The following is a 15420-nucleotide window of genomic DNA, read 5'->3' on the forward strand; positions in this document are numbered from 1 at the left end:
ATCTATCTATCTATCTATCTATCTATCTATCTATCTATCTATCTATCTATCTATCTATCTATCTATCTATCTATCTATCTATCTATCTATATCTATATTTCTCTCTCTCTCTCTCTCTCTCTCTCTCTCCCTCCCTATATATATATATATATATATATATATATATTTATTTATTTATTTATTTATTAGGGGTGCAACGATATTCGTATCGATATTGAACCGTTCGATACAGTGCTTTCGGTTCGGTACGCATATGTATCGAACAATACAACATTTGTAATTTATTTTATCAATTTTCCTTCTGACGATGCTGTCTGTGTTGAGCGCTCAGTGAATCTGTGTTCGACTACTGCACTGTCCAGCGCAGATCCACTGAACGCTCAACACAGACAGCATAGTCAGAAGGAAGAGCGCAGGGCAAGCTAGCGAGACAGAAGTTAAGCTCTCCTTTTAACATGGACCTCCCCCACTCTCATTCAGATCTGGCGTTTGGAATTATTTTGGTTTTCATGTGACGTATGACCCTGAAGGTAAGCGAGTCATGGACTAAAGTAAAACAGTATGTTGGATGTGCCATGCAATGCTCAATTACATTGGTGTGAACTAGTGTGTTAGCGCAGTTAGCTCGTTAACGTGTTGGCCGTCTAGCCCCATGCAGTGCGTGTGTAAAAGCATTTCAGTTCTGCTGAGCCAAATAAGACAGGTCAGGGTGAAGAAGTGACAGCCAAAGAAAAGCTTACCACAAAACGGAGAAGTTATGACAAATCAGACTATAAGGCAAAAAGAAAGTGCAGCTTTATGGTTTCATGGACAAAATAATTTCTGTGGCTGCAATATGACGAGCTAAATAACCAGGGGTGCACATAAGTGGTCCACAGGTGTGCATTCGCTGTCAAAATAAAAAACACGCACAAGGGTTAGGGTTAAATTTAAAAACTGTACTTTTGAGTTAAAATATATATTTATAATTTTAATAAATGACAAATTAAAAATGCATGAACATTTTATTTGTATCGAAAAAATATCGAACCGTGACACCAATGTATCGAACCGAACCGAACCGTGAATTTTGTGTATCGTTGCACCCCTAATATATATATATATATGGCATGGTTTGTTACTTAGCCATCAGTTAGATGATAACTCCTGGGTTTCTGTTTTTAAGCCCCTTAAATCCTAAAACTCTGTAAATCCTTGTCCCAGGTTAATCCTTGCTTTGTCCTCTTCTTTTCTCCCTTCACTGTTTTCATTTTGAAGCAGCTTTTTTACTTTGTTCTGTTTGAATCCACCATGCCAGCTATGTAATACTGTCATTCCAGTAAATTCCAGTGTGGTACTGTGATAGAATGGCACCTGTGCAATATTTCAGTTGAGAAATTTACTTGCTACTACAGTGGGGCAAAAAAGTATTTAGTCAGCCACCGATTGTGCAAGTTCCCCCACTTAAAATGATGACAGAGGTCAGTAATCTGCACACGAGGTACACTTCAACTGTGAGAGACAGAATGTGAAAGAAAAATCCATGAATCCACATGGTAGGATTTGTAAAGAATTTATTCGTAAATCAGGGTGGAAAATAAGTATTTGGTCACCTCAAACAAGGAAAATCTCTGGCTCTCACAGACCTGTAACATCTTCTGTAAGAAGCTTTTCTGTCCCCCACTCGTTACCTGTATGAATGGCACCTGTTTGAACTCATCATCTGTATAAAAGACACCTGTCCACAGCCTCAAACAGTCAGACTCCAAACTCCGCCATGGCCAAGACCAAAGAGCTTTCGAAGGACACCAGGAAAAGTATTGTAGACCTGCACCAGACTGGGAAGAGTGAATCTACAATAGGCAAGCAGCTTGGTGTGAAAAAATTGGGAGAATGTCATGTGGTCAGATGAAACCAAAGTAGAACTTTTTGGTATAAACTCAACTCGTCGTGTTTGGAGGAAGAAGAATACTGAGTTGCATCCCAAGAACACCATACCTACTGTGAAGCATGGGGGTGGAAACATCATGCTATGGGGCTGTTTTTTTGTGCCAAGGGGACAGGACGACTGATCCGTGTTAAGGACAGAATGAATGGGGCCATGTATCGTGAGATTTTGAGCCAAAACCTCCTTCCATCAGTGAGAACTTTGAAGATGAAACGAGGCTGGGTCTTCCAACATGACAATGATCCAAAACACACCGCCCGGGCAACAAAGGAGTGGCTCCGTAAGAAGCATTTGAAAGTCCTGGAGTGGCCTAGCCAGTCTCCAGACCTCAACCCCATAGAAAATCTGTGGCGGGAGTTGAAAGTCCGTGTTGCTCGGCGACAGCCCCAAAACATCACTGCTCTCGAGAAGATCTGCATGGAGGAATGGGCCAAAATACCAGCTACTGTGTGTGCAAACCTGGTAAAGACCTATAGTAAACGTTTGACCTCTGTTATTGCCAACAAAGGTTATGTTACAAAGTATTGAGTTGTATTTTTGTTATTGACCAAATACTTATTTTCCACCCTGATTTACCAATAAAAATTTTTTTTTCTTTTTTTTTTTGCCTGTCCCGTTTGGCTCTTTTGCATCAGAATTGTTGTCTAAAGGCAAAGAAAGATGCCCAACGGATTTACTTTACCAAACTGATCATCCCAGCCTTGCCGTAATGGTCCATTTGATTCACCTTTTATTGTTTATTTTATTTTCACTTACTGAATACGGGACAGACTTGACTGGGGGAAAGAAGGGGAGAAAGAAAGAGGGAAAGAGAAACAGCTGAGAAGAGGGACGGGGGAGAAGGGCAAAAAACAAAAACCAACAGAACGGGCAGAGAAAAAAAAAATGCATATATCAATCACCTGGGTCACCTGCTGAGAAAGAAAAAAGAAAGCAAGCAGAAGAGAACAAGAGTAATAGAATAAACAACATCACAATGATATATGGGAATATGACAGTAAATACTAAATGTTAAACATTATTGTGCAGCACATAAGATCAACAGAACACAGTGTGCTTTGAGGTAGGAGCCAAAAAGGGTGTAGTTTGTGGGTGTGATCACCCGTGTGTACACCTGTGAGCATGGACGCGCTTGTTTTTTGTTTTTTAAAAGGTTCCTTCATGTAATGATCTGCTAGAGGGTGTGGGGGGGCCACAGCCCCGTCCTTCAGGGCATGAAGCAGGTGTGGAGGAGATCAAAACTCCAGACATCCAGAGGCCCCCAGAACACAAGAGACCAAGGAAGACCAACAGAGGGGCAGCCGCGCCACTGTCCCAGAAAGAGCTGAGGAGAGTCCCAGATGAGGGCTCACTCAGCAGCCACGGAGCAGAAGCCAGGGGGAGTTGCAGTGACGCGCCCGTGAGCTCCGCCGGCAGCCAGCTGCGCCTGAGTGACCGAGCCCCAGGCCGAGAGGCCGGGGGCACCCCACCTCCGAAGTGGCCCGAGCGAGCCCCAGGCTCCAGGCCCCGATAAGCGGCCGCCAAGGAGTGAGCCGGTGTGTACCTGGACGCCCATCCCCGAACACAAAGAACCACCAACGCACCGATGTCTGAGGGGGTCCGCCACTGGCAGGGGAAGTGGTGGTAGGGGGAGATAGGCCTCCAAACCTTGGAGGGCCTGAGATGTCCCCAGAGAGGTGGCGCCTGACACCCAACCTGACATATAGACACAGACATACAGGCACACACAGATACAAACATCCATTCCCACCCTCATGCGCTCATATGCACTTACTCCACACTCAACCAACGTGGAGACAGACATAAAGAGACGTTGTACACACGATCACACTCCCCAAGCGTACTCTACAAACCGGGTCTAGGTGCCCCCGCCCCTGGAGGGGGGAACTGCACCCAGACCCAGGTGGTGTTTCCCTTTTCCCTGCGGTGGGGGGAGGCAGACCGCCCCGACTCCGCAGCAGCAGGAAGGCTCCACACTCCAGACCGCAGTCGGACGGCCAACTCCTCCTCCTAGCCCCCCCTGCTCCAGCAGGTCGCAGAGAATGGGGGTGAGAGAAGACTCCAAACCTCCCTCCACCCGCTCATTGTAGTGTTGATGCATGTGTGTTTTAAGGTGCATTTAAAACCCAGGAGGGCTTGGAGCTACCTGCCAGAGAGCAGCAGGTAAGCGCATGGTCCCTCCTGCTAGCCCTCAATGTCTACGTGTATTTAACATTGAGAGGTGGGCAACGATGCCAGGGGTGGGGTGTACACCCTGATGGTACTTTGGACTCCGTGTATCGTGCCCACCCCCAAGATCCTATATGTATGTGTAATGAGAGTGTGAGTAATGTGAATGTCTAAGTTGTGGGATAAAATTGAGGCAGAGGCAGCCAGAAGGGGACAGAGGGGGGGGTAGCCTCCTCTGCACCCTGGTGACATACCCCTACTCCAAGGCCCTGCATGTGTGGGTGGTTGTGGTGGAGCGGGAAGAGGGAGGCAGCTGGAGATGGGGAGGGAAGGAAGGGAGGGGCAAGTGACCCCTCCCTGGGGCCAGCTCCCCCGCTGACCCCAGTAGGCACCCCCACACTCCGCGACCCGCCAGGGAAAGGGGGCCCAGGCCCATCCAGACCGGGGCCCAGCGCAGCAGCGCCGCCCGGCCCCACAGAGCCCGGGACAGTCCACCCAACCCCACCACAGAGAAAACTGCACCCACCCCACCATCCACTCATCTTCCAGACTACATAAGACAATAAACACCCAGGCTGAGATCTTCCTCCACCTCTCCTGTATCTCCCCCTCCTGCAGAGGGAGCTCCTGAGGAGAGGAGAGCTCCTGCAAGATGTGACAATCTCCCCCACCAGTTGAAGAGCCCCCCAGGTGGCTCGATGCACCGGCGGCACCCTGCTCCAGGGCCGGGCCCCCATGCACCCACCCGCCCACAACCCCGGCAACACACCAACCAGGACCCAAGCCCCCGAGGCCCGGTCCGGGTCCCAGCCCAGAGACGGAGCGCCCCCAGAACCTCACGCCCATCCCGGACCCACCCAGGGGCAGCCAGGCTACCAGGTCAGTAACCCACGTCCGTCAGCACAGACCCTCCCCTAGCCCCGCTGCACGCAGCCGCGAGGAAACAGTCACCTGAGAGCCAACAGAGCCCCTAACCGGACATGACCGCTACCCCGGGTTGAGCCCCCCAAGGAAGATGCCTCCGGGGAACCCCCCGACGCCCTAAGCCTGTCCCTACCCCCACACCAATCACAACAATGAAGGCGGGACCAAACTATGACCCCCCACCCCCACTAGGTGATGGAGCTGATCAAAGGAGCCCAGAGCAATTGATCTGATGTGGTGGCAGAGGCTGTATCAAGACTAATGTAATCTAATAGATAATTTCTATATTGGTTAGAATTAAGATTATTTTTATTTTTCCAGTTCATGAGGACTGTTTTCTTGGCTATGCATAGGGCAGTGAAAATCATATGGGCGATATTCTTTTCTGAAGTGACATTATCTAAGCTGCCCAACAAACACACTAAGGGGGAAGTTGGAATGTTACATTTCAGACACTTTGATAAGTCTTCACATATCTCGCGCCAAAACTTCTGAACTGGTGGACAGAACCAAAGAGCGTGGATATAATTGTCCGGTGAATTGGTTTGGCAGTGTGAGCAGTTGTTGGTAGACGTAAAGCCCATCTTGAACATCCGATGACCTGTATAGTGCACTCTATGTAATATTTTGTATTGAATTAATTGAAGACTGGGATTTCTAATTAGATTAAAGGTTTTTAAGATAATCTGAGACCAGAAGTTTAGGTCTAAGTTAACTGATAAATCCGCTTCCCATTTTGCAGTAGGAAGTGATATTGATTCATCTGTTTTAGAAAGCATTCTGTATATTTTGGATAGTAATTTGGGGGTTTTAAGAGTAAGAAATTGACCCACACTTGGTGGTGTTTGTAGTTCAACTTGACCCGGTTTAAATTTCTTTTTTACTATGGATTTAATTTGTTGATATTCTAAAAATCTTTTCTTGTTGATCCCATATTGTGTAACTAGTCCGTCAAATGAGATAAATTCTGTTCCTTCTAGTATATGTTCTAAATATTTGATTCCTTTATCACTCCAATCTGAAAAGTTTATCATATTATTGTTTTGTAATATGTCAGGGTTGTTCCAGATAGGTGTACGTTTGCATGGGATTAATGAAGACGCCGTCAATTTTAGAAACTCCCACCATGCTGTCAGAGAAGAGCTGATGTTGATGCTTTTAAAGCATTCATGTCGTTGGATGTTTGAGCTGATAAATGGTAGGTCTGAGATCTCTAGATTATTGCAGAGTGCTTGTTCTACATCTAGCCAAGGTTCATCTAAGAGGGTGTGTTTTAGCCATCCTGAGATAAACTGAAGCCTGTTGGCTAAGAAGTAGTGCTGAAAGTTAGGCAGTTCTAGTCCTCCTTTATCCTTGGTCTTTTGTAGTGTTTTTAAGCTTATACGTGGGGGTTTATTTTTCCAAAGGAATTTGGACATACATGAATCTAGAGATCTGAACCAATCTTGTGGCGGTTTAGTTGGGATCATTGAGAATAAATAATTTATTTTTGGTAAGACCATCATTTTTATAGCGGCAACCCTTCCCATGAGTGATATGGGTAGACATTTCCATCTAGCCAGATCATCTTCTACCTTCTTTAAAAGTGGGATATGGTTTAATTTAGTTAGATCTGCAAGCTTGGGAGAAACATTAATACCTAAATATTTTATATTTCCCGATTGCAGTGGTGTAGAAGAGGAATTATGGAAGGAGCAATTAATCGGTAGGACTGTAGATTTTGACCAGTTAATTGAGTAATCTGATATTCTTGCAAAAGAGTTTATCAATTCAATCACCCCAGAGATATTGGTTTGTGAATTTTGGAGAAAGAGTAACACATCATCCGCATAAAGGCTGATTTTATGTTCCACGTTCTTGCATTTTATGCCCTTAATTACTGAATTCTGTCTAATTGCTGCTGCTAGTGGTTCAATAAAAATTGCAAACAGTGAAGGGGAGAGTGGGCATCCCTGCCTGGTGCCCCTCAAGAGACAGAAGCTGGAGGATGTCTGGTCATTTGTTCTAACACAAGCTGTTGGGGAATTATATAATATTTTTAACCAGTTTATGAAAGAGGATCCAAAACCAAATTTGTGTAAAGTTGCAAACAGAAATTTCCAGTTAACTCTGTCAAATGCTTTTTCTGCGTCTAAAGAGAATATTGTAGTTTCTAGGTTTTTACTGTATGAGTAGTCTATCAAATGAAGTAATCTACGTGTATTTGTTGATGAGTGCCTACCTTTTATGAAACCAGTTTGGTCAGGATGAATTAAGAGGGGGGTTATTTTCTCCAGTCTCTTTGAGAGAGCTTTGCAGATTATTTTAAGGTCTACATTTATAAGGGATATTGGACGATAGCTTGAGGGATATACAGGGTCTTTGCCTGGTTTTAGCAGGAGATTAATGTTTGCAGAATTCATATTTGATGGAAGTCTGCCCTTTTCTTTAATTTCCAACAACGTTCTGTAGAAAACTGGTGCTAGAATCGACCAGAATAAATTCTTTACAAATCCTACCATGTGGATTCATGGATTTTTTTTTCACATTCTGTCTCTCACAGTTGAAGTGTACCTCTGGTGCAAATTACTGACCTCTGTCATCATTTTAGGTGGGGGAACTTGCACAATCGGTGGCTGACTAAATACTTTTTTGCCCCACTGTAAATATTCTGCAGTCAACTGTTAGTAGAAATGATTAGGAACGACAGCAACTGAGAAGTGGTAGGCCAGGTAGAGTCACTGGGCAGAGTCAATAATTAACTTTATGTAATGCAAGCAAAACTGTATAAATATACTAAACTTTCCAGCATTTTGCTATTTACTCTTTCTTTAGAAATATACATTTGTGGCTTTGATAACTGATGTGCTGGAGATTGAGGTGAAGGACAAGTTTGCCAAGAGCCGGCCAATCATCAAGCGCTTCCTGGGCCAGCTGATCATCCCCATCCGGAGACTTCTGGAACGGCCAGCTGCTGAGTAAGTTGGCACGCAGAGCCAAACATGAGATGGGTTCAGAACCAAAAACAGGTAAAGGACAAAACAACTGTGCAAGGAAAGTCAGTCAGACTCAGCGTCAGTGACGGTGTCACGTGTGTTGTACTTTTTTTTTACGTTTCTTTCATAGAAGGTTGTTCTTTAAGACAGAAAGAGCAACCTTCTCTGGAGGGTAGTAGTTATGTAGTTCAGTCAGTACCTATCCATAATTCCCAACCAGCTTGCTGGTCAGGCATTAATTTAAGTAAGCAATGATGGCATACAGTTTGTGCAGTGTTAACAACAATTGTCAGTCTCCAGGCAAGTTGCACAGAAATTACCAATAAATTCCCCATTGTGGAAAACTGCATATAAATCAGCAGAATGTAGTTGATGCAGATTGAGATCAGTGTGCTGAGGAAAGAGAGCTTGTTTTCTGTACCGTATTGAAATGCTAGTAGGTGTTTGTCAGTAGGGACAAAACAATTGTTTATGTGTGTGCAGTGATCAGACAGTCAGCTACAGCCTGTGTCGTCGTCTTCCTATGGACCATGTGAGCGGGCAGCTTATGTTCAGAGTGGACATCACTTCAGCTGGACAAGAAGGTGTGTATGTGTACGCTTACAAATGGTGAGCCTTCGAGCAATGGTGCCAGGACCTCCATACTCATTTCAGTGCTCTATTGTGGATGTTTTGACATTCCTGCAGGAGCTGCTGAATACGGGCCTTTCATTTTCAACAGTTAAGGTCTGTCTAGCGGCTATATTTGCTTGTCATGTTGGCTTTGATGGGGTGACACGAGGTGCACATCCCCTTGCCATATGTTTTCTGAAAGGGGTTCGCTGGCTGAGACCTGTGCTTAAGTCCAGTGTCCCTGCTTGGGACTTATCTTTGGTGCTGGAGGCCGTTTGTAGCCCCCGTTTGAACCCATTGAGTCTGTGGATATGAACTTTCACTCGCACACTTTGGTTTGCTTTGGTTTTATCGATTGGATGTTACAGCCCCTTCGGTGGCTCATACTGTCCTGTCTGCTTGGTCTGCTGCACACTAAGGTGGTGGTGGTCCGATTCCAGTTCGGTGGCTGCTCTGCGGGACGTGTATATATGTCCCAGCCTTATGTGTTGTACCGAGTGAATCGACTGAAAGGGAACAGAAGTTGTAGAGAGAACTGTTCGTTTGTCCTGTGTTTTACAGTCCACATGCAGCTGGAAAGTTGGCAGAGTGGAGTCTAGACTGACATGGTTAAAATAACCACTGATGGTGATCAATGCCTCTGTGTGTTTACACTATAGGCCATCAACAGTTGCATGTATGATGTTACACGCTGCTGCACCATTAGCTGATGGTGGTACAAAAAAAAGTTAATATAGTGGAGGAGAATTCCTGCGATAAATAATATGGGCGCACACTGACAGCTAAAAGTTTAACGTTAGGTGAGGAGAGATGTTCCTTCACAGTAACATATCCTGGAATACACCACCTTTCATTAATAAACACTGCAATCCCTCCACCTTTCCTCTAACTGCTCAGCTTGGCCTCTCTGTTGGCCCGAGCAGTGAAAAAGCCAGATGACGAAGCCGGTGGCACTGAGTGCAGCCATGCCTCCATGCATAATAAGCTGCCTCCCAATACTGCCTCTGATGTTTTATCAGCTCCATCTTATTAGTCAGAGACCTCACATTCCCTATGATGACTGATGGAACAGGGGATTTATATTCCCTTCTCCTTGTTTTAACTCTTGCTCTGGCCTGATGTCTCCTCTTGAGTTCCTGTGGAACTCTGGGCAGCAGCGGTGTGTTGCAAAATGTAAAAACAAAAGCACTGCGAGGGCCATAAAAACATGTCAAAAAAATGACCAAGATCCACATGCCACATGCATGTGGAGGCATGCTGTGGAGAGAAGAGGAATGAAAGTCAGTGAAAACAAGATAAAATACATGTGTGTAAATAAGAAAGGCGTAATAGTGAGGAGCAGGGTGTGTTCAAGTACCTGTGGTCAACCTTCCAAAGCCACGGACAGTACACAAGAGCGGTGAACAAGATAGGGGCAAGCAGAGTGGAGTGTATAGAGATGGGTGTCACGGTGTGATTTGTTACAATAGCAGCAAGAATGAAAGAGTACGTTTAGAAGATTGTAGCGAAACCTGGTCTACACGGTGAGTGGTTTGGAGACAGTGACAAAAAGACACGAGGCCGAGCTGGAGGTGACAGAGCTGAAGATGCTAAGGTTTTCTCTGGGCGTGACCAGCACCCACAGAGACCACAGAGAAGATTCATGGATGTTGTGAAGGAGCACATGCAAACAATTGGTGTGACAGAGGAGGATGCTAGAGATAGAGCGAGATGGAATAAGATGTTCCCCCGTGGCAACCCCTAACAGAAACAGCCAGAAGAAGACGAGGAAGTGGGAGGTGTTGTTTTTGTTCTGCTAACATGTCATGAAAGCACACGTTATTTATCTCTCAGTTGTCACATCCTGTCCTTCTCATCCATCCTCTTTTCTGCTCTAGAAGCTTCGCCAGACCCTCTGGGAACGATCCTGGGTGGTGTGATGAATGGTGACCCTGGGAGTCCCTCTGACGACGAAGATCTCCATCAGCTCCCCTCGTCTTTAGGTGCTACATGTGGACCTTCTCGCATTGGTTCTGATGAGGGCTCCTTATATGTTAATGGTTCATGTTACTATGGCGATGACAGTGTGTGGCAGGAGCCTGGGCAAGTGGGAGAGGTGAATCTGCTTCCTGTGGCTCTTGGCAGCTTCACCCAAAGGCAGGTGTCACTTAATGACTACCTAGATTCTCTCGAAGGTCCCAGGAGCATTGGGGACCGACCTGCAGCAGGGCCATTACCAAAGCTCAGCTCCAGCTTTCCCACAGACACACGGCTCAGTGCCATGCTACACATTGACTCAGATGAGGATGAGGAAGGAGCTGGGCAGCACTGGGATCAATCGCTGGAAACAAAGACACAGCAGAATACCAACTCAGCTACACCTGAGTCTCCACAGGGGAGCAGTGGTTCAAAAGGCGAGTCACAGGGCTCATGTGAGGCAGGGCCTGGAGTTCAGGCCACGGGAGAGGCAGGTTCTTCTGCTGGTGCTCAGTCTGGAGCCAACACTGCAGGGCCTGAAGCTGGAGCAGGAGCACAAGAAGGTGCTGCTGCACTCCCAATACAGACACGACAATCAGCAGATAGAATTGAAGAAGCTGCCAGAACAATGGCTGCACAGGTTGTTGGAGAAACTGCTACAGCTTCCAACTCATCTCAGGTATCAAGGGCTGAGGCAGCTGAAGTCAGATCTGGAGAATCTCCAGGGGAATGTCCAAGTCAGGAGCACAGCATCAGGACTGGGAAAAACCCAGAAGTACACTGCAATCCCTCACTTGGTCCTCTTTCACCCATTCAGGTGAGGCACTGTGACTTTAGGAGCATCATCCCTCTTTAATATTGGTTCTACATGTGGCAGATTACCTTTAAAAGCTGAAGTGAAACTATAAATTATCAATAGTTCATTGCTGACAATCACTGTCATCTTGACAAGAGCTTTGACAAAGCTTCACCCCTGCATGTTTCCTCTCTCATTTTTTTCAGGAAGTGAGAACAAGAAAAGCAGTTGTTCCAAAGGCAGAGGAGGAACCGGGGGAGCCATCAAGCAGTGAGGCAAATGGGCCAGCACCACCTTCGCTATCCACCTGCATGGCTGAGCAAGGAAGAAGCATGACATCTAAAGCTGGTAGGTTCTGTCACAAAAAGTTTCAAAGTTTTGCTAAAGGCACTGAAAAAAAGTTTCAAACACGATTTCATTTTTTATTATATAAAGTATACAAAAAGAAACAGAAAAAATACAGGAGTACCAAATACATTCAAAGGACTCCTTTTGTTTTCACTCATAGTTTTTCATTTGATTGTGCAAATCTCCGGTTGCAGGTTTTGTCTGCTTTTTATACTCTGTTTAGTCTTCAGGTTTTATAGTTATAACTGTTCCTTCGTATGTTATTTGCTGTTTTATTTTGATAGTTTTTTTTATGTGTTTTATTCAGCTCTACTTTCCTCAGCCACGATCTCCCAGTTGCTTGCACCTGTATGTTCACTTTCTGCAAGTGTCTCCATGTTTATTTGTACCCTCAGCTTTTGTCTGCTCGTCATCATGTTACGCAGTTTTCTGTTTGTACTGTTTTGGGTCCACATTGTTCACATACTGTAAGAACAAGAATACAAGTCTTAACATTCTGCTGTAGTTTTATCCTCATGTGTAACAAACCTAATTCTTTAACAACATATTGAATAATTTTTCTGCTTCTGTAATGCAGCTATCTTGAGCAATAGATCTGTCCATACCAGAGGAGTTTAATTCATCCAGGCATTACATATTATTCAAGTATGTAGAGTGTAAGAAATGCATTTTTAAAAATAAAAACCTTGGCCATGTATATCAGGACATTTCAGATTTTCAGCCTGATCTTTTAATGATTATAGTAATTATATTTTTTACATTAAATGTGAGTGGTTTCATGTGTAACAATGTGAAAGTTTAACATAACCTTTGCACATCTAACCAGATCAACAAATCCATATGTAAAAACCCATATCCAAGGCACTGAGCAAAAGTTTAACCAAATGTTCTTTTGACCATTTCAACTCCAGACACAAATATTTTCTTCTTCTTCTTCTTATTTTTATAATTATTAAGCTTCCATCCATCCATGCATTCTCTTTCCACTTATCAAACTTTGGGGCTATGGGAGGGCTATCCAAGTTGTGATAAGATTACAGGTGGGGTACACCCAAGACAGATCACCAGTCTGTCGCAGGGTCAACACAGACAGACATCATCCGTAGTCATGTTCCACATTCACACCTATGGACAATTTAGAATCATCGGTTCTTCAGTTTCAGCTGACTGAAGGTTTCCCCAACCTTATAAACATCTGCAGAATGACACCAGCACCACCGACTAACTGATTTCCTTAACTGGATGATTGAGCATGCATGAAGACAGACTAACTCCACTTACTGCATATGTTTGGACTGTGGGAGGAGCCATGACGAAAACATACACACTCCATACAGAAAGGCCCCAACCCAATCCTCATGCTACCCCTATTACCATTATGAGTATACAGGGCATTATATTATACATTTCAATACACAACAGTCTGCTCACTATTGCATGTAGTATTTATGCACCAAAAACTGCACCAAAACTCATCTTTTTACTTTAATTGGTCTAATTATCACAAAAGTTAAAGGTCACAATAGTGACCTTTTCATAGTTGATCACAAATAGTGCCCCTCTACTGCCTCTACCTCTATACTAACAGCACTCAATGACCTGGCAGGACAAGTAAAGGAGCTACTAACAGCAGGTATTCATCCAGACTGACACAGGGCAGAACAGTCCTAATCTCCCCACAAGGGTACGACACCATCAAACTACTTGTCGATTATCTGCGTCTCCACATCCTCATTTCTTTTTGGACCGTTTTTCACTGGTTATGCATTTGGCTAGGGTCGATGTCTGGACCCTACAGACTTTGCAAAGGTAGTCCAATAAAGGAATGACATATTCAATACGAAATCAATACGTCAATTCCATACTGACAGAAACGGACGTATTAAATTGCCATCCGGTCCAGGATGGCACATCAATATGTGCCATTGCCAGAAGGCTTGCTCCTAGCATGGTCTCAACAGCATGGAAGTGATTCCAGGAGATGGTTACTCTAGGAGAGCTGAACCAGCTGATACAAGGTTCCTAACCCATTGGCAATACCAGCGTCTGCTCCTTTGTGCAAGGAGGAACAGGATGAGCACTGCCAGAGCCCTACAAAAGGATTTCCAGCAAGTCATTGGTGTGAATTTCAGTGACAACAATCAGAAACAGACTTTATGAGGGTGGCATGAGAGCCCACGTCGTCTACTGAACTCTTTTCAGTAGAAGCCATGGAGTATATTTATACTTCACTAGCTGGGCCCACGTCCTCATTTTAGGTTTGACAGTGTTTTGGTAGGTAAAGGTGATGCTTGGACATGTATTGAGCTGCGGTTTGGGGAAGGCCTCGAAGGGGACTGGCGACGGCTCCCGGGCCTGGCAGATCCTCATGCACTAAATAGAAGTGAAGAAGTTAAAGAATTGAGAACAAGGAAGGAGGGAGGGTGGGGCAAGTAAACGAGAATGAACAGCTTGCCAAACTTGAGGAACATTTATAGATGACAACTGGAAGGAGCATGTTAGGAGGCGTGGTCCTGCTCCTGAAATACCGATACATGATTTCCAAATATGATGCTACCTGTAGCATTGTTCAGCATGATCAGTTTGATGATGGGTCAGTGGTGGTTTGGGGAGGCATGTCCATGGAGAGACGCACAGACCTCTAAAAGTCAGACAACGGGACCCCAACTGCCATTTGACATCACGATGAAATCCTTGGAACCATTCTAAGTGCCTACACTGGTGGAGTGGGTCCTATGTTCCTCTTGTTGCATGATAATACCTGGGATAATGTGGTGAGAGTATGCTGGCAGTTCCTGGAGGATAAAGGAACTGTTACCATTGACCAGCCCACATGTTAACCTGTCCTAAATACAACAGAGCACCATTGGGACATTATGTTTCAATCCATCTGACGCTATCAGGTTGCACCTCAGTCTGTTCAGGAGCTCAGTGATTCCCTGGTCCAGATCTGGGAAGGGATTCCCCAGGACACCATCTGTCGTCTCATTAGGAGCATGCCCCAACATTGTCGGGTACCTTTCTGAGTTGCTGCAATAAGATTTCAGCAAAATGAACTAGCTTGCCGCATCAGTTTTTCACTTGGACTTTTGGAGTGTCTTTAAATTCAGCCCTCCATAAGTGGATCATTTTCTTTAAAAGAATGTGGCATCCTTTCAGTCCTAACACATTGTCCGGTCCACATCAGTATCCAGCATGATATAAAAATAATAATAATGATATAATATAAATAATGCGGGAAGAGAGTCTATATTTCTTATGGCTGGAGGAAGAGAGTTCCAGAGCCGAGGAGCAGAGTGACTGAAGGCTCTGTTCCCCACAGTGATGAGACGCGTGGGCAGAACAGTAAGATGAATATGAGGATCTGAGAGGCCTGGAAACAGTGGTGATATGGAGCAGGTCACACAAATAGGAAGGAGCAGACTCGTATAGTCAAAAAGGAGGCAGAGCTGTCGAGAAATGCTAGGAGCTAACTGCAAACAGCAGTCGCTTTCTGAAACATCAGATATGTATCGGATTCAGAACCACATACGAAAGTGTCCCAGGTCGGATTTGAAAATATCAGATTTGTGCCGTTCACACTGTCATACCATGATCGGATATGGGTCGCATAGGGTCGGAAAAGTCGGATTTGATGCGCTTTCGCCTGCAGTGTGAACGTACGATTCAAATTGTTGTCAGCATCTGAAGAAATTATAATAAAAATAATAACA

At 44.9% G+C, this 15420-nt stretch overlaps 1 protein-coding gene across 4 annotated transcripts in view; it reads left to right on the top strand.

Annotated features, from left to right (window-relative positions):
• hecw2b (HECT, C2 and WW domain containing E3 ubiquitin protein ligase 2b) overlaps positions 1-15420 on the top strand; it is a 72031-nt gene that overhangs the window by 26664 nt on the left and 29947 nt on the right. For all 4 annotated transcript variants that reach the window (XM_026160245.1, XM_026160244.1, XM_026160246.1 and 1 more), the window contains 4 exons: positions 7835-7977; positions 8479-8579; positions 10485-11380; positions 11566-11707. In XM_026160245.1, coding sequence (XP_026016030.1) covers positions 7835-7977; positions 8479-8579; positions 10485-11380; positions 11566-11707 — 1282 coding nt within the window. The remainder of the gene's footprint in view (positions 1-7834; positions 7978-8478; positions 8580-10484; positions 11381-11565; positions 11708-15420) is intronic.

This window comes from Astatotilapia calliptera, chromosome 23, assembly GCF_900246225.1.
Source record: "Astatotilapia calliptera chromosome 23, fAstCal1.2, whole genome shotgun sequence".
Classification (NCBI taxonomy): Eukaryota; Metazoa; Chordata; class Actinopteri; order Cichliformes; family Cichlidae; genus Astatotilapia; species Astatotilapia calliptera.